This window comes from Podarcis liolepis (genome assembly GCF_965112155.1).
Source record: "Podarcis liolepis genome assembly, chromosome: 12".
NCBI classification, from domain to species: domain Eukaryota; kingdom Metazoa; phylum Chordata; class Lepidosauria; order Squamata; family Lacertidae; genus Podarcis; species Podarcis liolepis.
Window position 1 is genome coordinate 32,078,073 of NC_139563.1, and position 21,145 is coordinate 32,099,217.

The 21,145-nt window shown below is 41.4% G+C and overlaps 1 protein-coding gene across 6 annotated transcripts in view; it reads right to left on the reverse strand.

Moving 5' to 3' along the window:
* The window catches only part of DGKB (diacylglycerol kinase beta), a 255,173-nt gene that overhangs the window by 146,650 nt on the left and 87,378 nt on the right, over positions 1-21,145 (reverse strand). For all 6 annotated transcript variants that reach the window (XM_083468107.1, XM_083468109.1, XM_083468110.1 and 3 more), the window contains 3 exons: positions 10,788-10,904; positions 7,301-7,374; positions 4,979-5,053 (listed from right to left, as the gene is read on the reverse strand). In XM_083468107.1, coding sequence (XP_083324233.1) covers positions 4,979-5,053; positions 7,301-7,374; positions 10,788-10,904 — 266 coding nt within the window. The remainder of the gene's footprint in view (positions 1-4,978; positions 5,054-7,300; positions 7,375-10,787; positions 10,905-21,145) is intronic.

Consider the following 21,145-nt stretch of genomic DNA (forward strand, 5'->3'; position numbering starts at 1 on the left):
TTCCATGTAAACCGCTGAGAGTGGATTACATCCAGATAGTCTACAGGGCCAGGCACCCTTAGTTTCAGGAGTAGGTTTGTGTCATTTACCCTTACACAAGTCTGTGGTCCATGTATATAGGTTTGAATATATAGCTGCGATCCACAGGCAGATAATGTCTCCACACCATTTTAATCTGACTCATTTCCTGTCCTTCTGGTGTTTATCTATTATCTATGCAGATTTGACACATATATATTCCAACTCAGATAAACTGAACTGGTGGTGGCCAGCCACAAATGGAAGCACCAGTGATTCCTAGTTCGCAGCACCCTTAAACATCCTTCTAGATTCATCGCTGTACCAAGATACCCAGATTTTATTGGTGGCCATTTATTGATGCCTACAAATATGAGCATGCTGGCTTGAATGGCAGAATGCAGAATTGAGATGACCCACCTCAAGCAGGCCACCTGCCATGATTCTCCTTGTACCCCAACCCTGCTCTCCAGTATCTATGCACCCTCTTCTCCTCCAATATTTTCTAAAAGGGGAAGTTGATAGCAGAAAGCAGAAAATGGCAGCAAACAAGAGAAAAGACCTGATGGACGTACCCTGTGGTAGGAAATCATGATTTGAGTGTCTTTTGTCAATAGCAGCGATGGCAACGAAACACTCAAAATGCCATTGCTCAGGAGAGGAGAGACGATTTTCCAGTTTGTAGCCCAGCTCTATTATACCTGTCCGGTCGTGGAGAGGATGATCAGTTGATGGAAGAGAAACAGGAGCAGACTGGGGAGCTGGATGACCCCAGTGGGCCTAGCAGTCTGTGGGAGGAGGGATGTGGGTCCCAGGAGATGTCTAATTCTTAGGGTAGAGGCTGCGAGCTGGAAGATTGAGGTTCAGATCCTAGGGAGGAGCCAAGGAGGCTCTGAGAAGAACGTTCTACCCAAGAGACACTAGATGCCCAGAGCCGAAAAATGACTGCAGTGACACCACCTCCTGTGAGTGAGGAGTCCCTCCATTCTGGAAGGGCAACTGGGAGCCAGTCTGATGCTGAGCCAGCTCTGGCTCTGTCTCTAGCGGCAACAGCACCAGAGCAAAGAAGCCTTGTGAAGCCAATCTGCTCAATGGAGTCCTTGCTTGCACTGGAACCTGGGCTGCTTACCACACAGACAGCTGTGCAACAGAGGGCATGTTGCATGTTGGAACATCTTGGCTTGTGCTTAGCCACATGTGCTAACCTCTGATGCCCGTGTTGAACCTGTGCTTTGCAATCTGATTTATGTACCACTCTGACATATGCCTTTGGCAGAAATGGTGTTAAGAGTAAACCATTCTTCATCCAAGGCAATACACAGAATGAAAAGGTCAGCCGATTCGCAAAGGAAAAGAGAAGACCCAAATAACTAATGTTGCAATCTTGTGTATCATTCCGAGTGGACAGAAAGAAGCTTTGAATGATAAAACTTAATTTGCACAAATATAGCATTCTTAATAAGTTAACAGAGATACAACAATGAGGGATCCAATTGCCAGAGTTTAAGATAGCATGATTTAGACATTTCAAGCATAGAACGGAGTGGACTATGGAATCTTTCTAGGAAAAATGGTGGCCTCTCTGCCAGTTGCACAATTGTTGTTCACTTAGAAGGCAAATAATGACTGAATTTCAAATGCTTCAGCATAATTAAATCTACAGTAACAGTTGTTGACAGAGCTGGATGGCTCCTATAGAGAGACATAACCACTGAACAGTGAAACTCGTTTCAGGGTAAAAACAAGTGCTCATTACAAATTGTGCAGTGTATCAGAATGGCAATTTTCACGTCACCTTGTTAACTGTGGCTCTTTATAAATATATGGTACTTTTCATATTTAGGCTCGGCTGTTGAGCTTGCATCGTTTCTCCAATTTACACTACTTTTCTCATTACTAATTTTCAAATATCAACTCTTAATATTAACTGAAGGGTTCATTTTGGCCTCTCAAACTTACAAAGTGTGTTTACTGAAATGTTAAGTTACTACTAAAGCACAGCTTTTTTTACTGGAGGACTGGAAATTACTGAATGCATTGCCCTTTATTTTCCCTGAATGACCCAGGAAAGCAGAGACCTACTAGCCTTTCTGTGCTAGGCAAAGCATTAATAAGCCCCTCAAAAGAGAGTTTAATACACATGACCTGCTCAGTAGTAAGATAAAGAAGACAGACCTCAAGAGTACTCAGCCTCCACCGGCAGCACACTTATTTATTTATTTGCTGCCTTTAGATGCCACCTTTTTGTCCAAGGAGCTCAAGGTGGCTTCAATTGTTCCCCAGAAGAACCCTGTGATGTAGGTCAGGCTGAGAGGAGTGACTGGCCCTAAGCCCATCCAGTGAGCTTCATAGCACAGTGGGGATTTGAACTCTGCTCTCTTGGTCCTTGCTCAACATTCTAATCATTATACTACACTAGTTCTCACTATAGGTAAAAAGGGTAAAGGTAAAGGACACCTGGTCAGTTAAGTCCAGTCAAAGGCGACTATGGGGTGTGGGCTCACTTCACTTTTCAAGCCAAGAGAGCCGGCAGACAGCTTTCCAGGTCATGTGGCCAGCATGACTAAACCGTTTCTGGAGCAACAGGACACCGTGCCGGAAACCAGAGCGCACGGAAATGCTGTTTACCTTCCTGTTGCAGCAGTACCTATTTATCTACTTGCACTGGCGTGCTTTCAAACTGCTAGGTTGGCAAGAGCTGGGACAGAGCAATGAGAGCTCACCCCGTCATGCAGATTTGAACCACCGACCTTACATCAGCAAGCCCAAGAGGCCTGGTGGTTTAGACCACAGTGCCCGCTTGCTATAGCTCTCACTATACCACAGTGTAGCTCCTCCTCTGTGCCATGCAAGTTACACTCTGGATCACTGATAATAATTTGTGGGACATGCTGGTCAAATACTGACAATCAACTCATTAAGTGGAAGTGTTTCCAGCCACAGATTTGCTTGGTCATCTGGAATGACACACACTTTAAAGGTTAGAATTCGCACCTTGACTTTCCTTTGGAAATTCACAGGAAGCCAGCACAAGAAAAGATTGCTGCAGCCTATGCTTGTGTGTATTGAAGCAGCTGGAGTCTCTGAGAGGTCTCCAAGGGTGGTCCCACGACAGACATTGTTTGGAGCTGTCAAAACACCGAACTGTCACAACATAGACTCAGGGCAGCTGCCTTTAAAATGGGTGGGGCTACAAATGGATAGCGCTTTAATTGGGAGGGGGGAAAGCAGCTAGCAGTCGTAGGGCAAAGGCACAGTAGTGTGTGAGAGTGGCACCCACCCTTTGACTTGTTATTTGCAAGATGCTTCCCACTGAACTGAGCATATTTGCAAAGCATTCTGCAAAAAGAGATTTGTGTACAGCTAGAAGAACAACAGAATTGCAGATATGGATATTTATTGGAAACTGACAATTATATTAATTTTTGTAAGATTTTTTCAAAACCCCCATGAAATATTGGCTAGATAATTAATCAGAAATTTCTTGAAGTCACTTCCCTAACTTTTCTAAGGCAAGTTGGACTTTAAACGCAGTTTCTTAAATGCAGAAACCGAGAATGGGAAAGTACTTCAAATTTTAGTCTTCGCTGAACACTGCCCTCTTGTGGCTGTACGCTACACCTTATCCTTGCAGACCTTTTAAAAATATATTCACAGTGCAATCCTGCACACATCTACTCAGACGTAAGGCCCACAGAGTGCAGTGGGGACTATATTGAAGTCGCCTGGATGACAGAACAGGCTGGTATTTCATGTGGTTGCCACTCCACAACAGAAACTTATTTCACATAATGCATCTCAGTAATCCTGAGGAATTTCTTTGGCTTCTGTGGGGCTGTCATTTTATAGTAAGAGCTTCAGACATGCTGTATGGGGTGTGTGTGTGTGTGTGTGTGTGTGTGTTTTAAAGAGCAAGAACCAACATCTTCAATTTAGCCTTGAAGTAAATTAGAAACCAGTAATGCAGTATTTTGTCATGTTGGGACTTACATGCTTCTGGGAGATAACACCTGCTAGTCAAACTAGGTGTTGGGCTGCTTAAAGTTCTGAACTGCTTTCAAGGGCAGCTCTGCCTGCAACACACTACAGTAGTCCAGACAACTAACCTTCAGGGGAAGAACCACAGTGGCAAGATATCTGTTTCCTAGGAAAGATGCAGATGAGCCTGAGAAGAGGTGCTCATGCTCAAAGAAGCCCTCACTAGAGAATCCAGGAGACAGGTTTCTTCAATTGGAATACAACTCAGTCACCTCCCCAGCTATAGGACCACTCACTTTCCTTCCCCCCCTTCTTATAATTTTTTATTAATTTTCCATTGATTATACATATATACAGTCTAGATTACATAAGTTGCATATAACATAGCTGTTACAAGAATCATATATATAGTACACAGTTATTTTAGGCTCCGCCGAGCCTCAGACTTCCCTTCACTTCATTGGTAAGTATCAGAAAATTTCTAAAGTTACGTGTTTTATCTCCTTTACATATTTGCCAAACCCTGTTAGAGTTATTCTAACCCTGCCAGGACCACTCACCTTCCATCAATGGGAATCAGGGAAACTCAGTCAATAAAAGATACATTTGCCCAGGAAGTAAGATGCTAAGAAACAATGAGAGACAGGAAGGAGAAGGAATAGAGAAGCAAGAAGAATAGAGGGGTAGAAGGCATGGATTTCAAAAAGAGCCAATCGACTGACATGGGGGGAATTCAGGGTACAGGAAAAAGATGATCTGCATGCTGATAAAGTAAAAGAATTAGACAGGGAAAGGAACTATGAGTTAGTGAAATTTAAGGACAAATTGCAACTTTCACACAAGTTATGGGTGTGTGTCATATCTCTCCATGCATTGCTTCTGCAGTTAAATTGATGTTGCCAATTCACTGAAAATAATACGCTGCATTTCTCCCCCCCCCCAAAAAAAGCTCATGCTTGATGACATTTAGGATTACACTTACCCTGGCATTGGCCCATTTCCAGCAAGGCTGTAAACTTGACGAGGATTCAAAAGATACTGAAATTTTCTGTAAATTCTGTATTTGTGGGAAAAAAAGGAGAACTATTTAGCAAGCCCTATTAGCTAGTCAATTGGTAATCCTAAATTAAACCAAGATATTTGGATTGAACAAAATCTTGCCCACCTGAGCTGAATCAACTAGTGTGTGTTGGTTTAACCATTATGATTGCATATAAGAATCTTACAACGCATGAAAACAGAAAAAAGTTACGTAGCCGCATCTCTTATTTAAGTTGCACCCTCTTGTAAGTTGGTCACATCTGAACAGCCTGATCATTTATCAAATGTTTATTAATGCCAGTCAAATCCTTGGGAAACCAAACTCATGCACTATTCCTAGCCTGGACGTGATCCAAAGGAAGGGGGAAGCCACTGCAGGGTGACTGGGTTTGACTCATGGATGGATGAAATACTGCAATGACGATGACTAAACTAGACTTCTGACAGGTGGATATGCTTGGGGTTTTAACAGGACTGAACTTTCCCGCAAATTATCAGTGCTTTCCCTGTCTTCTTTTGGAGTAAGAAAAGAGTTAATATGCTATGCTAATCTATTTAATAAAGTCTTCCAAAAAGAGAAACATTTATTTGGAAGAGCCTGCGAGACAACTAGAGTGAAAGGTCCATCTTGATTCTTATGCAACCTTCCATTTTTGTGGCATTACAACCTTGACCCTTCAGCCACAACAGAACTCTCACTCTCTCTCTCTCTGCCCCCGCCCCCCAAGCTGGCATCGACCTTAGAGTTTGGAGACATAAATTTAACTCCTACAAGGCTACCTCCTTCCACAAAACACTGGAATTGGAGAGAGCTGGTAAAATCATGACCTTTCATTGCAGTTTAAATCTGTTAGTCATAAAGACCCCCATCCCATTCCATGTATTTTCCTTAAACTAGAGATATATGTTTTGTTTTTGAAAAGCAGCTTCCCTTCTCCACATATTGTGACATTTTCCTTATATGATAAGTATAGGTAAAAGGTAAAGGGACCCCTAACCATTAGGTCCAGTCGTGACCGACTCTGGGGTTGCGGCGCTCATCTCGCTTTATTGGCCGAGGGAGCCAGCGTACAGCTTCTGGGTCATGTGGCCGGCATGACTAAGCTGCTTTTGGCGAACCAGAGAAGCGCACGGAAATGCCGTTTACCTTCCCACTGGAGTGGTACCTATTTATCTACTTGCACTTTGACGTGCTTTCAAACTGCTAGGTTGGCAGAAGCAGGGACCGAGCAACGGGAGCTCACCCCATCGCGGGGATAAAACCGCCGACCTTCTGATCAGCAAGTCCTAGGCTCTGTGATTTAACCCACAGTGCCACCTGCATCCCCATATGATAATTATATAGGCATTATTTTTATTTTTAGCACATGGTTGTCTACAGCACTTTTTGAAAAATGTCTGGATCACTAAAGTGCCAAAAAGTGCTTTAACTCATGCACCCTTGTACAGATCTTGCTTGGCAAGGCCAAAATTCCTCCAAGGAACCACATCCAGGATTCAGAATTAAATGCAAATAAGATACCCACCCCTCGTTTTCAGGATGTGAGAGATGCTTCTTTGTGGTTCCACTTAGACTTTTTTTATATACCCTTGAGGCTTTCTAAGCTTATGCTTCCTGGTTCTAAGGAAACCAAGGCTGTGTGCACACCAGGCATTTAAAGCAAATTTCCACACCCCAAAGAATCATGGGAACTGTAGTTTGTTAAGGGTGCTGGGAACTGTAGCTCTGTGAGGGGCAAACAACAGTTCCTAGCAGGTTTGCGGGGAGGCACGTGCTTTAAATGTATGTATGCAATCCAAGTTTATGATTTCCAGAACTTCCACCAGCAACATTTAGCCTTAATAGGTTCCTTTCATTTCTCTTTGTTACTTTTTAAGGTTGATATACTGCTTGACTGCAGTAAAACCTAAAATACTGAATCGTATCATTTTACTTAGGAAACTATTTGGCTTTGAAACGGTAACAGATTATTTCCTTGGTCACCATCCCACCTTCTTGTTTACCCTCATCTTTAGTAGGGCAGGGAGGAAGACTTTAGTAGGACTGTGAATGAAGACTTGTCTTTAGCAAAATAATCACAAAAAATCTAAATATTTGGTATTGTCCTAGTTCATTTGTATTGCTAGTAATGTACACTGGGTCACGTAATCAGAAGGGGAGGATGAAATGTAAGACACACATTTTCCCTCTCAAGTATTAACACAAATAATTGACTTCCTCACAGAAAAACATTGGAAAGAATCATGAGCAATAAATGCATACCTTTCTCCTTGTTTTCCACCACTCTTAGGGTTGACGAAAACTAGAAGCGGATGAGTACCCCGAGTAGGTGTAATCTAAGAGAATTGCCACAGAAACCCATTAATCTTGAGTTTTTAATTCTGATTTTCCTTATATCTACAGTGTGTGGGTGGGTGGGTGACACTAACTCATTGCTAAAACATTTTGTTAAAATATATGTGAAATTTGTTTTTATTTTGATGCTCACACAAGGTTACACTACGTGAGACTTTAAAATGTTTCTGGTGGGGTTGCTTTTTGTTTTTGTTACTATGTATTTTTGTGTTTGTATATTATAAAGCTCCCTGTAATCTTCAGATGAAGGGCGGTATAGACATTTAATTTATAATAATGATATTAATAAATACTTTTTTATTTTAAAAAATCCATACTTCATTCAACACATCACCATGTAATGGTGTTTAATGTAATAAGAGTGTATAATGTAATAACTGGATAATATTAAATCAGCTCCTTAGTGCAACTTTAACATCATTTATTCCCAATTTTAATAACTATTCAAAACGATCCTAAATACTTTATTCATAATACTCATGTTGTTACCTTATAACTATGTTAGGTTATGCTATCATTCCACCCTATCAAACTAACACTTAGTTTAATACTTACCATATCTATACTTCCCTCAGTAATGTATTTCCACTGAACTACATCTCTTGAAAAAGCTGTTATCCTGCTGCTTTCTTCCTCTAACCCTTATTGCCTTTGTTAATTTAATCACATGCTATTTCTCATATTCTTGTTGACCAATTACCTACCGTAGGGAGACCGGGCTCCCCCCACCCTAAACTTGACATATGGCCATCCAGATCATTGTTAACAAATAGACTGTAATTTCTAAGCATCCATGAGTTATAGTTTTTTTAAAAAAATATCCAAACAATGCACTTGAAGATCCCTTCATAACTCACATCGAGTAATATATTCCACCAAAATGTATTTAATTTTTCGAGCTTGATAGTGCTATCGGTCTAGGACAGGCTTACAATTCTCATTGTCTGGTTTGGCTGTAAATACAACTGGGAAACCCAGCCAGATGGGTGGCATATAAAGAAATTATTATCATTATTTCTCCTTTCTGTGTTTCAGGGGACTTATATTCAGCTGTGACCTCAATTAAAGGTTTTTAAAAGTGTTTGTACATTCCAAAAAGTTTTACGATGATTTGCTCTAAAGATATTAAAGTCTGGTGCACATATATATATAATATTTAATTCAGAATGATTGCCAACAACATGTGTAAGAACCCAGGTCCCCTATTCCTGAGCTGCCTGTCCCCTTGATTTAGAGGGGTGCCTATGTAGACTAGTCAAAAATTTCTTGTGGGTCATCAGGAACAATTGGTTAGGGCTGGAGTCACAGACAAGGGCCCACACCTCCCACACTCCCTCATTTCTCATTCCCTCCTACCTCTCCCCCTTGTAGCACCCTATGCTCCCTATAAAGCATCTACATAGCACCAAGGAGACTTTCTGAACACAATCGGATGGGATGTGGGGTTCTGAAGGGAGAAATCATCTCGCCGCTTCTGATGGTTCTCAGGATCCAAGCCATTGTTCATGGCTGCAATCCTGTTAGGTTATTAACCCTAGCGCTCTTGGCTGACGGGTGTAAATTTTTAATAAAGTTTAAATTTTTAACAGGGTTTAAGCCCTACAACATCTGTAACTCCCACTTCTCTGCTATTAAGGAAAGACAGCACTCTTCAGGACCCTGTTCAGCTCCCCAGGCAATTATCTGTTTGAATAGGGGCGGCGGGGGGGGGGGGAGGAGGCCTATGAATTGAGTCCCATATGCTTCTGCATGGATAGCATAACATTACAGCCTGCTATCAAAAACTGTCATATCTTTAATGCTCATCTAGAGCTTTAATCAATTCTACTTATTTAGTCCAATTCCAGGGGTGTTTGTTCCTGTGAATGAAGGATAAACCAATGGTTCTCATTGTGACAAAGATGGACTGCCTCTTAGAAGTCTCTATGGATTCAGGTTAATTAATGAGGCTCATCCTAAGGTTATACATGATATATTACTTCCTCTAATTAGAAATAATAATCCTGATCATTATGCTGGTTAAGCTAGAAAGAAATAAGATGAATGTGCTTAACTATGATTAATAATAGTTGTACCTAAGTAGCAATCTCCTCTGCCACTGAGTTGCCTGCATAGTCTTATATGACTATGTTTTTAACAGCATAAAAATATTAATGAATATTCTAAAACTTTTCTTTCTGTAATACATATTTTTTTATTTAAAAAATTGCAGCAGATCTGGGAAATGTTATCTTTTCCTTACTCTGATGCCAGGATAAGCTTAGAAACACATTTAAGAAACTACTCGAATTCACCAGTCCGTACATTGTCACAGGAGCATAGAATCCACTTTAAACTGAACATCTAGTTATACTGTTATATTTCATGTGTTAAAACACAAGCCATTATAGGATTATGTATAATGCTAAATCTGCTTCCCTTTTTTGCTCAGAGATGCTCTCTGTTTGCTTCCACATGTTGGCTTTAAGCCATCTACTAGTTATACAAGGAATCATTGCTGATATCTCAGATAATAATAAATAGCTATGCGGATATACGTTTTAATCTCATACAAACATATTGCAACCTGCTGGCTTCTAGTATATCTTAAGAGAGGTGTCTGAGGTAGGAGAGGGAATTCTTGTACAGCTATTTTTTTAAAGAGGTCACCCTTGTATTGTATATGATTCAGCCAATCAGAGCGCAGGTCTTTACAAATTATTGTGTGTATAGGGAATAACCCATACAATTGAACTTACTCGTGCTAAATATAACAGCCAAATTTTTGTTAAATGTTTGAAACCCAATCACACAACTGGAATGAAATATCACTGATCAGGATATATGCTAATACAGATGTGAATGACAGCCAGCGAATGATTTGCCTTCTCACCTACTGGGCTTTTAAAAGCAAAATGTTCTACCAGTTTTGAAAAGCAGGCTTGAAAGTCCTGTGCAGATGGCATTCCTAGAAAGGAACTGGAGAATCTGCCAAGAGTTTCACTGTGCGTTTATATTCTATTGCAGAAAATGTTCTCTTCAACGTTACCAGTCTAGTGCCTTCTTCACTCCTAACGGAAGATAACATGGAGACACCTGGAGGCGATTTTGTTCTGTGTGAAGGCAAACGAGGCAATGGTATGATTTCATAAACCATGTTGCAGGTAGAGATACTGGCGCAAATATATGTAGGAGGCAACCATCCTGTTACCATCTTAACATTATACAAGAGCATTTGCTCAGACTCTCCACCCCTGTTCTAAGTTTTGCCCTGTAACTGGATAATCTGAAATGTGCAACCGGATGCTACAGTTTTATGCTGGGGCCCCATATTGGGCCAAACTCATACTGCGACATGGGAAAACGTTGGAAGAGTAGCTGTACACAATTTTAAACACAACAGAAGTAATCACACCTGAAGGCCTTGCCCATCTATAGTGACAGAATTTGCTCTCTGCATCTTGTTCCGATCACCTAGTTTGTTTGTTTGTTGGGAACCATCCTTTTCTTTTTTCATAGTTGCCTGGCGTTCCTAAAAGGGAGGTTGGAAGCAGCAGATTAGTGCATTATAGTATCTTACTATGGTGGAAATTGAAGACTCTCATTCTAGCCCTATACATTCAAATACCGCTTCAGTGATCATGGGTTCAGTGATTGCAATCAAATCATTAAATGAAGCCCAACTTCTTATACATCTATTTATGTATCTAAACATAATAAATAGATAGGTGATATTGTATTTTGTAACAATAAGTGCTAATGCAATGGTATGAAGTTGGTAATAATCATGAGGTCATCTAAGCTGTATGGTTAAGCGTATCGAAAAAGGAGATTAATCAATCGCGTTTTGGCCCCAGTCTCTTAAAAAAAAAAAAAAAAAACTACTAAAAAGCGCAATTGTTTTTGCAATCTGCTTTACCCAAAATCTGAAGTTTTCAAAAGGGTTTGTTACATTACAACCTCACTAATCTGAGTTAGCTACAACACAATCCTATATATGTCTACTCAAAAGTAAGTGCCATTGACCTCAATGGGACTTAGTCCTTGCTATGTGTGTATAGGATTTCAGCCCTAAAACCAAATTTGGACTATCTGGATAATACAAAGTTAAGATTGAATGCATGCAAAAAGCAGGAAAACATTCTCCAAGTGGTGATTTATTTATTTATTATTTCTCACATACATATGCTTTTAAGAAGCATTTTTCCAGGTGAGAATATGTCACCTCCTCAGCAAGTGTGGATAAAGAGGCTTAGGAGAAAGGGACTACACAGGAAAAGACATGGAATTATAGCTACACTGAACAAGCAGAAAAAGTGAATGAAATCATTATTTTAGGAATACATAACATTCACTTAATATCTATAGGAGAGAGGGAGATACGCTGCCCACAATGCCAAGACTGAGGACTTGTTCCTGAAATATATTCACAGTCTTCCAGTGTTTACAGCCACACAACTGGCAGGAAGGCAGAGAGCACTACTGAACCCAGCATGGAACCACAGTAAGGAAGTGTGGACCTCTGGAATTACATTCCTCAGTTGCATAAGCCTAGCAAACTTCTTTTTTAAAAAAATGTCTCCTATACTGCAGAGTCCACAGAGCTACCCAATATATCCCTTGGTTTTTCCTACCCCCTTGTGACCAGTACATCCTGGTCTTCAGCAACATTTGAACAGATGGTGGTCCAGGCAGATTGGTAGCACATCGGACAACCAGAATTCACTTCCCCGAGTTTTCAAAGGATTACATTTGAAGCCTAGGTCCTATTCCTATAATGGCTGAAGGAATTTGGCAGACACAACAGGAGACAAGAATGCTGGGCATTAACTCTGCCGAAGCAACTCAAGACCAAGAGCACCTTTTCTGTCACTTCCCTTACTGTTCTTTGAGAATTAATTCGACAAACAGAAAATAAATAAATAACCTAGTCAATATTCTGTGCCACTCAATCCCAGTTGCTCAGTCCCAGTTAGACTTGAAAGCTCTTGCAGATCCTCTTTCACTATATAAAAGGTAAAGGTGAAGGACCCTGGGACGGTTAAGTCCAGTCAAAGGCGACTATGGGGTTGTGGCGTTCACCTCGCTTTCAGGCTGAGGGAGCCAGCATTTGTCCACAGACAGCTTTCTGGGTTATGTGGCCAGCAGGACTAAACCGCTTCTGGTGCAACGGGACACTGTGACAGAAGCCAGAGTGCATGGAAATGCTGTTTACTTTCCCGCCACAGCGATACCTATTTATCTACTTGCACTGGCGTGCTTTCAAACTGCTAGGTTGGCAGGAGCTGGGACAGCGCAACGGGAGCTCACTCCGTTGCGGGGATTTGAACTGCCGACCTTCCGATCATCAAGCCCAAGAAGCTCAGTGGTTTAGACCACAGCGCTACCCTCATCCCTCCTTTCACTATATATATATATATATATATATGTAGGTTTTGGTGTCTTCGGGTGTCTTCCCGTGTAAGAGTTGGGGTGTCTAGGCGACGTTTCGACGAGGTCTCACTCGTCATCTTCAGGCTGGTGCTTTCGGCTTCTTGTTACTGGAACAGAGCAGGATCTCAGTGTTTGAGTTCCTATAAATACTGTTGAGGGGGTGTGGTGTATAGCCTCCAACGTTCTGGGCAGAGAGGAAGTTCCCAGGTTAGTGTGCCTTTTCTTCTTTTGTTCCTTAATTACTTGAGGGATATCTTGAGTGATTTCTTGAGTGATATTCTGAGTACCACTTAGGTGGGTCATTAAGTGTGGATTAGTTGCTAAAGCTTTCGTGTCTTGACCTCTTGAGCTTGTGAAGAGTTTTTCTGAGAAGATGGCTGTACTGCACTTAGTTGTGCTCTGGCTTGGCTTCGTGTATAGGGGCGAGCTGTGGTTTTGTGCCCTGTGCCAGCCAGATCTGTGTAGGGATTGCAGGGGGGTGCAGCATCCGGAGGTGCCACTATGGTTTGGCTACTGGATGGAGTCTGTAATTTATCTGTGGAGAGGGTCTGGGTTTGGGTCTGGTGTGGTTGATTGGTGATGGCGTTCTGTGTGCCTCTGGTTCTGGTGTCGGTTTTTGTGGGGAGGGCTAATTTCCAGATGTCTGGCAGGCGGGACGTGTCGTCACGCTTGTTCATGTTGTGAGGGTGTTTCTCTATCTCGATGGCTTCCATGATTATTCTCTTGTGGTGATGTTCCATGTTAAAGAGCAATTTGGAATCTGCAAAATTAATTTCGTGTCCTGTTTCTTTCATGTGTTGGAAAAGAGAGGAAGTTTTTTCTTCTTTTTTGACGGCATTCTTGTGTTCTGCGATACGTGCATTTATTCGTCTGTTTGTTTGTCCAATGTACGTGGCTGGACAGACTTTGCAGGGTATTTCATAGACCCCTTGGTTTTCCAACTGGATTTTATCTTTGGGGTTTCTGAGGATGTTGGCTATTTTTTGGTTGGTGCAAAAGGCTGTTTTGATATTGTGTTTATGGAGGATTTTGCTAATTTTATCTGTAGTGCCCTTGATATAAGGAAGGAGGGCCATGCCATTGTTTTCTTCTGTGTCTTGGTTTTTGGGGGGTGTTTCTTTTTGGATTAGCTTCGTAACCCTGTTTTGCTGGTATCCATTGGCGATTAACACATTTGAGAGATTCTGTAACTCAGTTGTCAAGTGGTCTTTGTCAGCCAGGCGTTTGGTTCTGGAGATGAGAGTCTTGGCTACGGAGTTTATTTGTGCAGGGTGGTGGTGTGATTGTGCATGTAAGTAGCGGTTGGTGTGTGTTTTTTTCCGGTAGATAGTGTGTCCTAGGGAGCCATCAGGTTTTTTGTAGATTAGGACGTCAAGGAAGGGAAGTTGGTTGTTGGCTTCTATTTCCATAGTGAATTGTATTTTGGGGTGTAGGCTGTTGAGATGTGTGAGGAAGCTATCTAGTTTTTCTTTCCCGTGTGGCCAAATTACAAAGGTGTCGTCAACATATCTGAGCCAAAGTTTGGGTTTGTGTTCTGACTTGTCTAAAGCATTGGTTTCAAAGTGTTCCATGTACAAATTTGCGAAGACACCAAAACCTGCATTCCTGTACCCGTGAAAATCTACGAAAGCAAATATCTCACCTCTACGGGGAGGAAACCTTCCAGCTGACAAGAACCTACGAGAAACTAGAAATCCGAAGAGCCACCATCTTATGTGATCTCTTGTTCCTACGCAACTGCCGAGACAACAACTTAATTCCCACATGCTTCCAACTTAAATTCCACTCTAAAACCCCAGCTACCGAAAGGATCCTGAAATGAACTGAACTATCCCTAATCAGAAACGAAATACATAAGAAAAGATACCTACTAAACCAAACCAACAAAGATCTGCTCACTCTTCACCTCAAACTCTGTAACAAAATCCACCCTGCACTCTGGGACAAATGCAAACAACTAGCCGTCTGGAGAGCTGAAACTGAGACCTCACATAAGACAGACAGACACACCAACAAACTCCACAAACTAGAGAAACGCCAGAAGCCCAGCCACCCTCCACAACAACCCATGAAACAAACAGTACATAACATATCAGACAGGATCCTCACCTCAACTGAAACCAAAGTACTCTCCAAAGGTTTCAACTTTGCAGTCGCCCCGAGACGCATCCCCACGGAAAACATCATATGCGGAGTCGAAGCTAGCCTAACCAAAATCAACCCAGATGAAGCCAATAAAATCAGACTTGAAGTCACCAACATCCTCTGCTCCAGCAAACCACCCAGAAGCAATTTACACAAAGAAGAACAGAAAGCACTCACCAACCTGAGGAAAGACAACAACATAATCATTCTCCCAGCAGACAAAGGTAATGCCACTGTTGTGATGAACACATCGGACTACCAAGCAAAACTATCAAATCTACTCCAAGACCCTACCTACCAACCTATAAAAACAGATCCCACCACCTATCTGGAAAAAACCACCAAATCCAAAATAAAAGCCTCTCCTATCAGTGAAGAAATCCAGCTAAGAATCATCCCCAGAGAAAAATCATCCAGATGCCCCAAACTCTACGGTCTCCCCAAGATACACAAAGAAGGAACACCACTCAGACCAATAGTCAGCTCCATAGGCTCACCTCTACAAAATCTCGCTAAATTTCTCGCTAAGCAACTTCAGCCCTATGCAGAATCCATCGCTTCACACGTTACTAACTCCTTCCAGTTCATAGAAACAATAAAGAAGCAAAACCTACATCCCGATGACCTACTTGTGAGCTTCGATGTTGTATCTCTCTTCACACAAGTGCCCATTAATGAAGCCTTGACAGCCATTCAAAACAAATACAATCCCCCCGAATACATCCTGGACCTGACCAACCACTGCCTAACCAACACGTACTTCATCCACAATGGACAAAGATACAAACAGATAGAAGGAGCACCTATGGGATCACCCCTCTCACCGGTCATCGCAAATTTGTACATGGAACACTTTGAAACCAATGCTTTAGACAAGTCAGAACACAAACCCAAACTTTGGCTCAGATATGTTGACGACACCTTTGTAATTTGGCCACACGGGAAAGAAAAACTAGATAGCTTCCTCACACATCTCAACAGCCTACACCCCAAAATACAATTCACTATGGAAATAGAAGCCAACAACCAACTTCCCTTCCTTGACGTCCTAATCTACAAAAAACCTGATGGCTCCCTAGGACACACTATCTACCGGAAAAAAACACACACCAACCGCTACTTACATGCACAATCACACCACCACCCTGCACAAATAAACTCCGTAGCCAAGACTCTCATCTCCAGAACCAAACGCCTGGCTGACAAAGACCACTTGACAACTGAGTTACAGAATCTCTCAAATGTGTTAATCGCCAATGGATACCAGCAAAACAGGGTTACGAAGCTAATCCAAAAAGAAACACCCCCCAAAAACCAAGACACAGAAGAAAACAATGGCATGGCCCTCCTTCCTTATATCAAGGGCACTACAGATAAAATTAGCAAAATCCTCCATAAACACAATATCAAAACAGCCTTTTGCACCAACCAAAAAATAGCCAATATCCTCAGAAACCCCAAAGATAAAATCCAGTTGGAAAACCAAGGGGTCTATGAAATACCCTGCAAAGTCTGCCCAGCCACGTACATTGGACAAACAAACAGACGAATAAATGCACGTATCGCAGAACACAAGAATGCCGTCAAAAAAGAAGAAAAAACTTCCTCTCTTTTCCAACACATGAAAGAAACAGGACACGAAATTAATTTTGCAGATTCCAAATTGCTCTTTAACATGGAACATCACCACAAGAGAATAATCATGGAAGCCATCGAGATAGAGAAACACCCTCACAACATGAACAAGCGTGACGACACGTCCCGCCTGCCAGACATCTGGAAATTAGCCCTCCCCACAAAAACCGACACCAGAACCAGAGGCACACAGAACGCCATCACCAATCAACCACACCAGACCCAAACCCAGACCCTCTCCACAGATAAATTACAGACTCCATCCAGTAGCCAAACCATAGTGGCACCTCCGGATGCTGCACCCCCCTGCAATCCCTACACAGATCTGGCTGGCACAGGGCACAAAACCACAGCTCGCCCCTATACACGAAGCCAAGCCAGAGCACAACTAAGTGCAGTACAGCCATCTTCTCAGAAAAACTCTTCACAAGCTCAAGAGGTCAAGACACGAAAGCTTTAGCAACTAATCCACACTTAATGACCCACCTAAGTGGTACTCAGAATATCACTCAAGAAATCACTCAAGATATCCCTCAAGTAATTAAGGAACAAAAGAAGAAAAGGCACACTAACCTGGGAACTTCCTCTCTGCCCAGAACGTTGGAGGCTATACACCACACCCCCTCAACAGTATTTATAGGAACTCAAACACTGAGATCCTGCTCTGTTCCAGTAACAAGAAGCCGAAAGCACCAGCCTGAAGATGACGAGTGAGACCTCGTCGAAACGTCGCCTAGACACCCCAACTCTTACACGGGAAGACACCCGAAGACACCAAAACCTGCATATATATATATATATATATATATATATATATATATATATATATCCTAAAGGAAGAAGTGACAATTCAAGAGGATAGCTAACTGCTTCAATGAGGAGAGCAGGGGAATCCAATATGCTGTCCTTCAGAAACTGCTGGATGCAAACTCAAGTAAGTCAAAGCCAGCCTGACGTATGGTCAGGTATGATGGAAGTTGAGAGTCCAACGACATCTAGAGGGCACCATGTTGGCGACCCCTGCTCTACTAATTAAACACCTCTACTTTGTGCTGCTAGAAATATTCCTACAGGCACATTCACGAGGAAAGTATGCAGGTGTAGGCAGTAATGCTACTGGCTTCTTGTTGTCGTTGTTAAGTTAAACTAAATTAATTGTGCAGGTGTTATGCTTCATAGTAACAAAACACATATAAACACAGAAAAAATGCAGACTGCCAGAAATAATATTCGTAATTGTCGTGATCAATTTACAGCTTTTAAAAGGGGGACGGGGGGGGGGTGGGAAGGGAGAGATAGAAAAAGAACTAATGTTGCAAAGTAAGGAACACTGACAGATTTTTCTGCTGCTGCTGCTGCAGTGAGAAAGAAAAGAACCAAGGCTGGAGGTAAAATTGAATTTTTTTAAAGTAATATATAGATCATATTGAGGCCCCCCAGAATCCATGCAGGCCTAGATAAACATCCAAAAAAGGTATGTCATCTCTTGCTATGTTGTCTTTTAAAATGGTAGGCTGGGACATTTTTTATTCACCTATGGCGGTCGCTTCAGTCTGAATAAATTCACTTTAAGTTGCGCCCCTATTATGTTAAAGGGAAATCAGGTGTGCCTGCTAACAAGAAGCACTACCTGCAATTATGCGCTTTGCCGCCCCTTTATTCCAGTGTTCAGAAACTACAAATGAAGCACAGAACAAATGACAAATAGAGAAATCAAAGGCATCTAAAACCTCAGGAGAATATTATATTCCTTCTTAATGTAACACAGAGGACAGATCTTTTTTACATACATGTGTATAGCATTCTGACTGATAATTCAAAATATTTACTTTATTTTTTCATGCAGTGGGTACCTTAAGTGTTTATGATTTAACAAGCTAACTTAATTTAATGTGCAATACAATCCTATGCATGTTTACTTGGAAGTAAACTCCACTGTGTTCAATGAGGCTTCCTCCCCAATAAATGCAGCCTAAGGTAGATTTGATCTGAAGCCAATTTTTAGCTACTAAGTTTTTGGTCACTGAAATATATAAGTAAAATATGTATTCATGTTCTTTATTGTATATAATTTTATTGTTTCTTAACTTTTGTAAGCTGTCTTGGGAGGGTATATTTTTAAAATAAAATCTGTCTCTTATCTCTCCCAAGAATCAAATCAAGATCACTACAGAATCCAAAAGGTAAAGCAATACCTAGCACATTCCTATTCAAAAATTTCATAGAAAAACGCTTAGAATGGGGTTACAATGGGCATCAGGGAGGAAGTCACCCTTAACATTATCACATCTCCAGCACTGCATATCTTCCTAATTTTCCTAGGGTTATTATACTTTACAATGGGTGTCAACTATTTTATAAAAGGTGACATTTTCAAATCAGTTTTCAAATACAAAATACAGTGTTTATTCCTCCTCATTGAACTCCTAGATCATTGTTTCACTTTTCCATATAACTTGCATAATTGCTGGCTGGCTAAATCCTTATCTGTTTATTCCTACCTGTAGATTCTTTTCATCTTACTTGCCTGAAATGGCAAGAATCTCTATAGAAGGGATGATGTAAACATTGCCCAAGTAAAGGGTTTTTGTTTCTCTTTTGCAGTTAGAATTCTTTAGTAGTACTACAGGACTGAAATATTAAAACCTTAAAATAAGGAGATCAAACTACATTTGGCATGTCCTTCAAAAACAACAGCTATGTAAAATCTCAGGGCGATTGTGCGATATTCTTGTATAAAAATGGAGGTGAAGCTGACACTTATTGAAAATAAATGACACTGCAAAATGCAGATATTTATTTTCTGGGTAGCATATATGTTCTAGTTATGACTATTTTATTAGGATATACAAAATGATTGATGCGGCTGTAATCATTTTGTCTCATGGACACAGGCAATGCTGAGTGAAAGTTACTCAATAAAACACTAATGCACATTTTGACGGCTCGCAACGTGAAGGTATTCTGTTTTCTCCATGAACTTCTAGACTAGAAAAAAATTCCAAAAAGTATTGCAACAGGAAACTGGATTCCTGATTGTCATCCTTAGAGGCTGATTAGGTAGCAATATCCTATTCCTGTTATTCTATATAGTGTTACAGATTAAGAGAATGCACCAGTGCAAGTTCTCTTTGCTCGGGATCCTTCCATTCACAAGTCCAATCACTGTTGATCTTCTACCCATGGGCATACAATGGACTTTGATGCAGACAAGGAAAGGCCTTGTGGGAACTAGAAAAACATACACTGAGTTGCTCCAGGTCTGTTCCAGTTTGCACACTGACATTACAACACAAAGATTCTATTGTACCATTATACCGGATCTCTATTTTATGTTGTTTATGTTCAAGGAGCAGAGGTTGTTCAGCCCTCTTACTGCCAGGACAATGCTGTGTTCATATAGTTAAGGCAGAAGAATCAGATGATGCTCTTCCAAAGTGATGTTTAGCTGATGGTGTAAACTTCCAGTGAATTTTGTTCAGGAAGACTGTATACGTCTGCTGCCTAAAAAAATCCACTTCACACAGACATGAGGGAAAATCTGTTTCTGCCACTCTTTCCACCATATTATCTAAACGTCACCATTTCAAATTCTCTAAAAGCCACAGGAACATTTGTGATACAACTCATAAAGTCCCAGAAATGAGAACAAAGGTCCTCTATAATATGCTGAAGGCAAAGTTCTGAAGAACAGGATCTTCGTGCACCTATTAGCTATCAATAGCTCAGCCTGGACAGCTCAGTTGGTTAGAGCGCTGTGCTGATAACACCAAGGTTGCAGGTTCAATCCCTGTATGGGACAGTTGCATATTCTTACATCACAGGGGGTTGGACGAGATGATCCTCAGAGTCCCTTCCAGCTCTATGATTCTATGAAATTGCCTAGAGATAGAGCAGAGCTCCACCCAAACCAGAATCCACATTGGAACTACGATTTTTGGTTGGGATTGAATTCATTGAGTGGATCCAGAGCATTCTTCATGCACCAGGACCTAAACCAGTTCCAGAAACGTATGAGGCATAGCACAACCAAGTGAGTTGCTATGTCATGCTGTACCCATATCTCAATATTCACAAGGCAAGGCCTAATATGGTTGGAGGATATTATTGTGGCTGCTCAAGCTCTACCCTAGTCTGTGAAGAGCCTCTGGAGTACCAAAAAGACCACCCACTAGACATACCAAAGACCTCAGAACAGACATGGAACAGTCCAGAGTGGGTCAAAGGATCACATTTGTTCACACCTTGTCTGCTGTGAAGGCTCCATCACGCTCAGAGAATGTCAGTACTGCTACTCTGTTGTCTCCAAGCATGGGCAGAGACCCGTTTCTGCCCATGCCGATAGTAGATAGCAGAATTCATTACAGATATCACACTTTACTTGAGCTGCGGTGGAACAGAATGGATTCCTTGCCAAAACTGTACAAAGCAGACCTTACTGGCTTGCTTATCCCTGTTATCAACCCTGGGCGACCTTTAAAACTTCAACAGTTCCAGTCTAATCTCAACTGTGAGTAATTTAGGAGCACTCTAGGGAGTCTATCCTTTGATAAAAGAGTC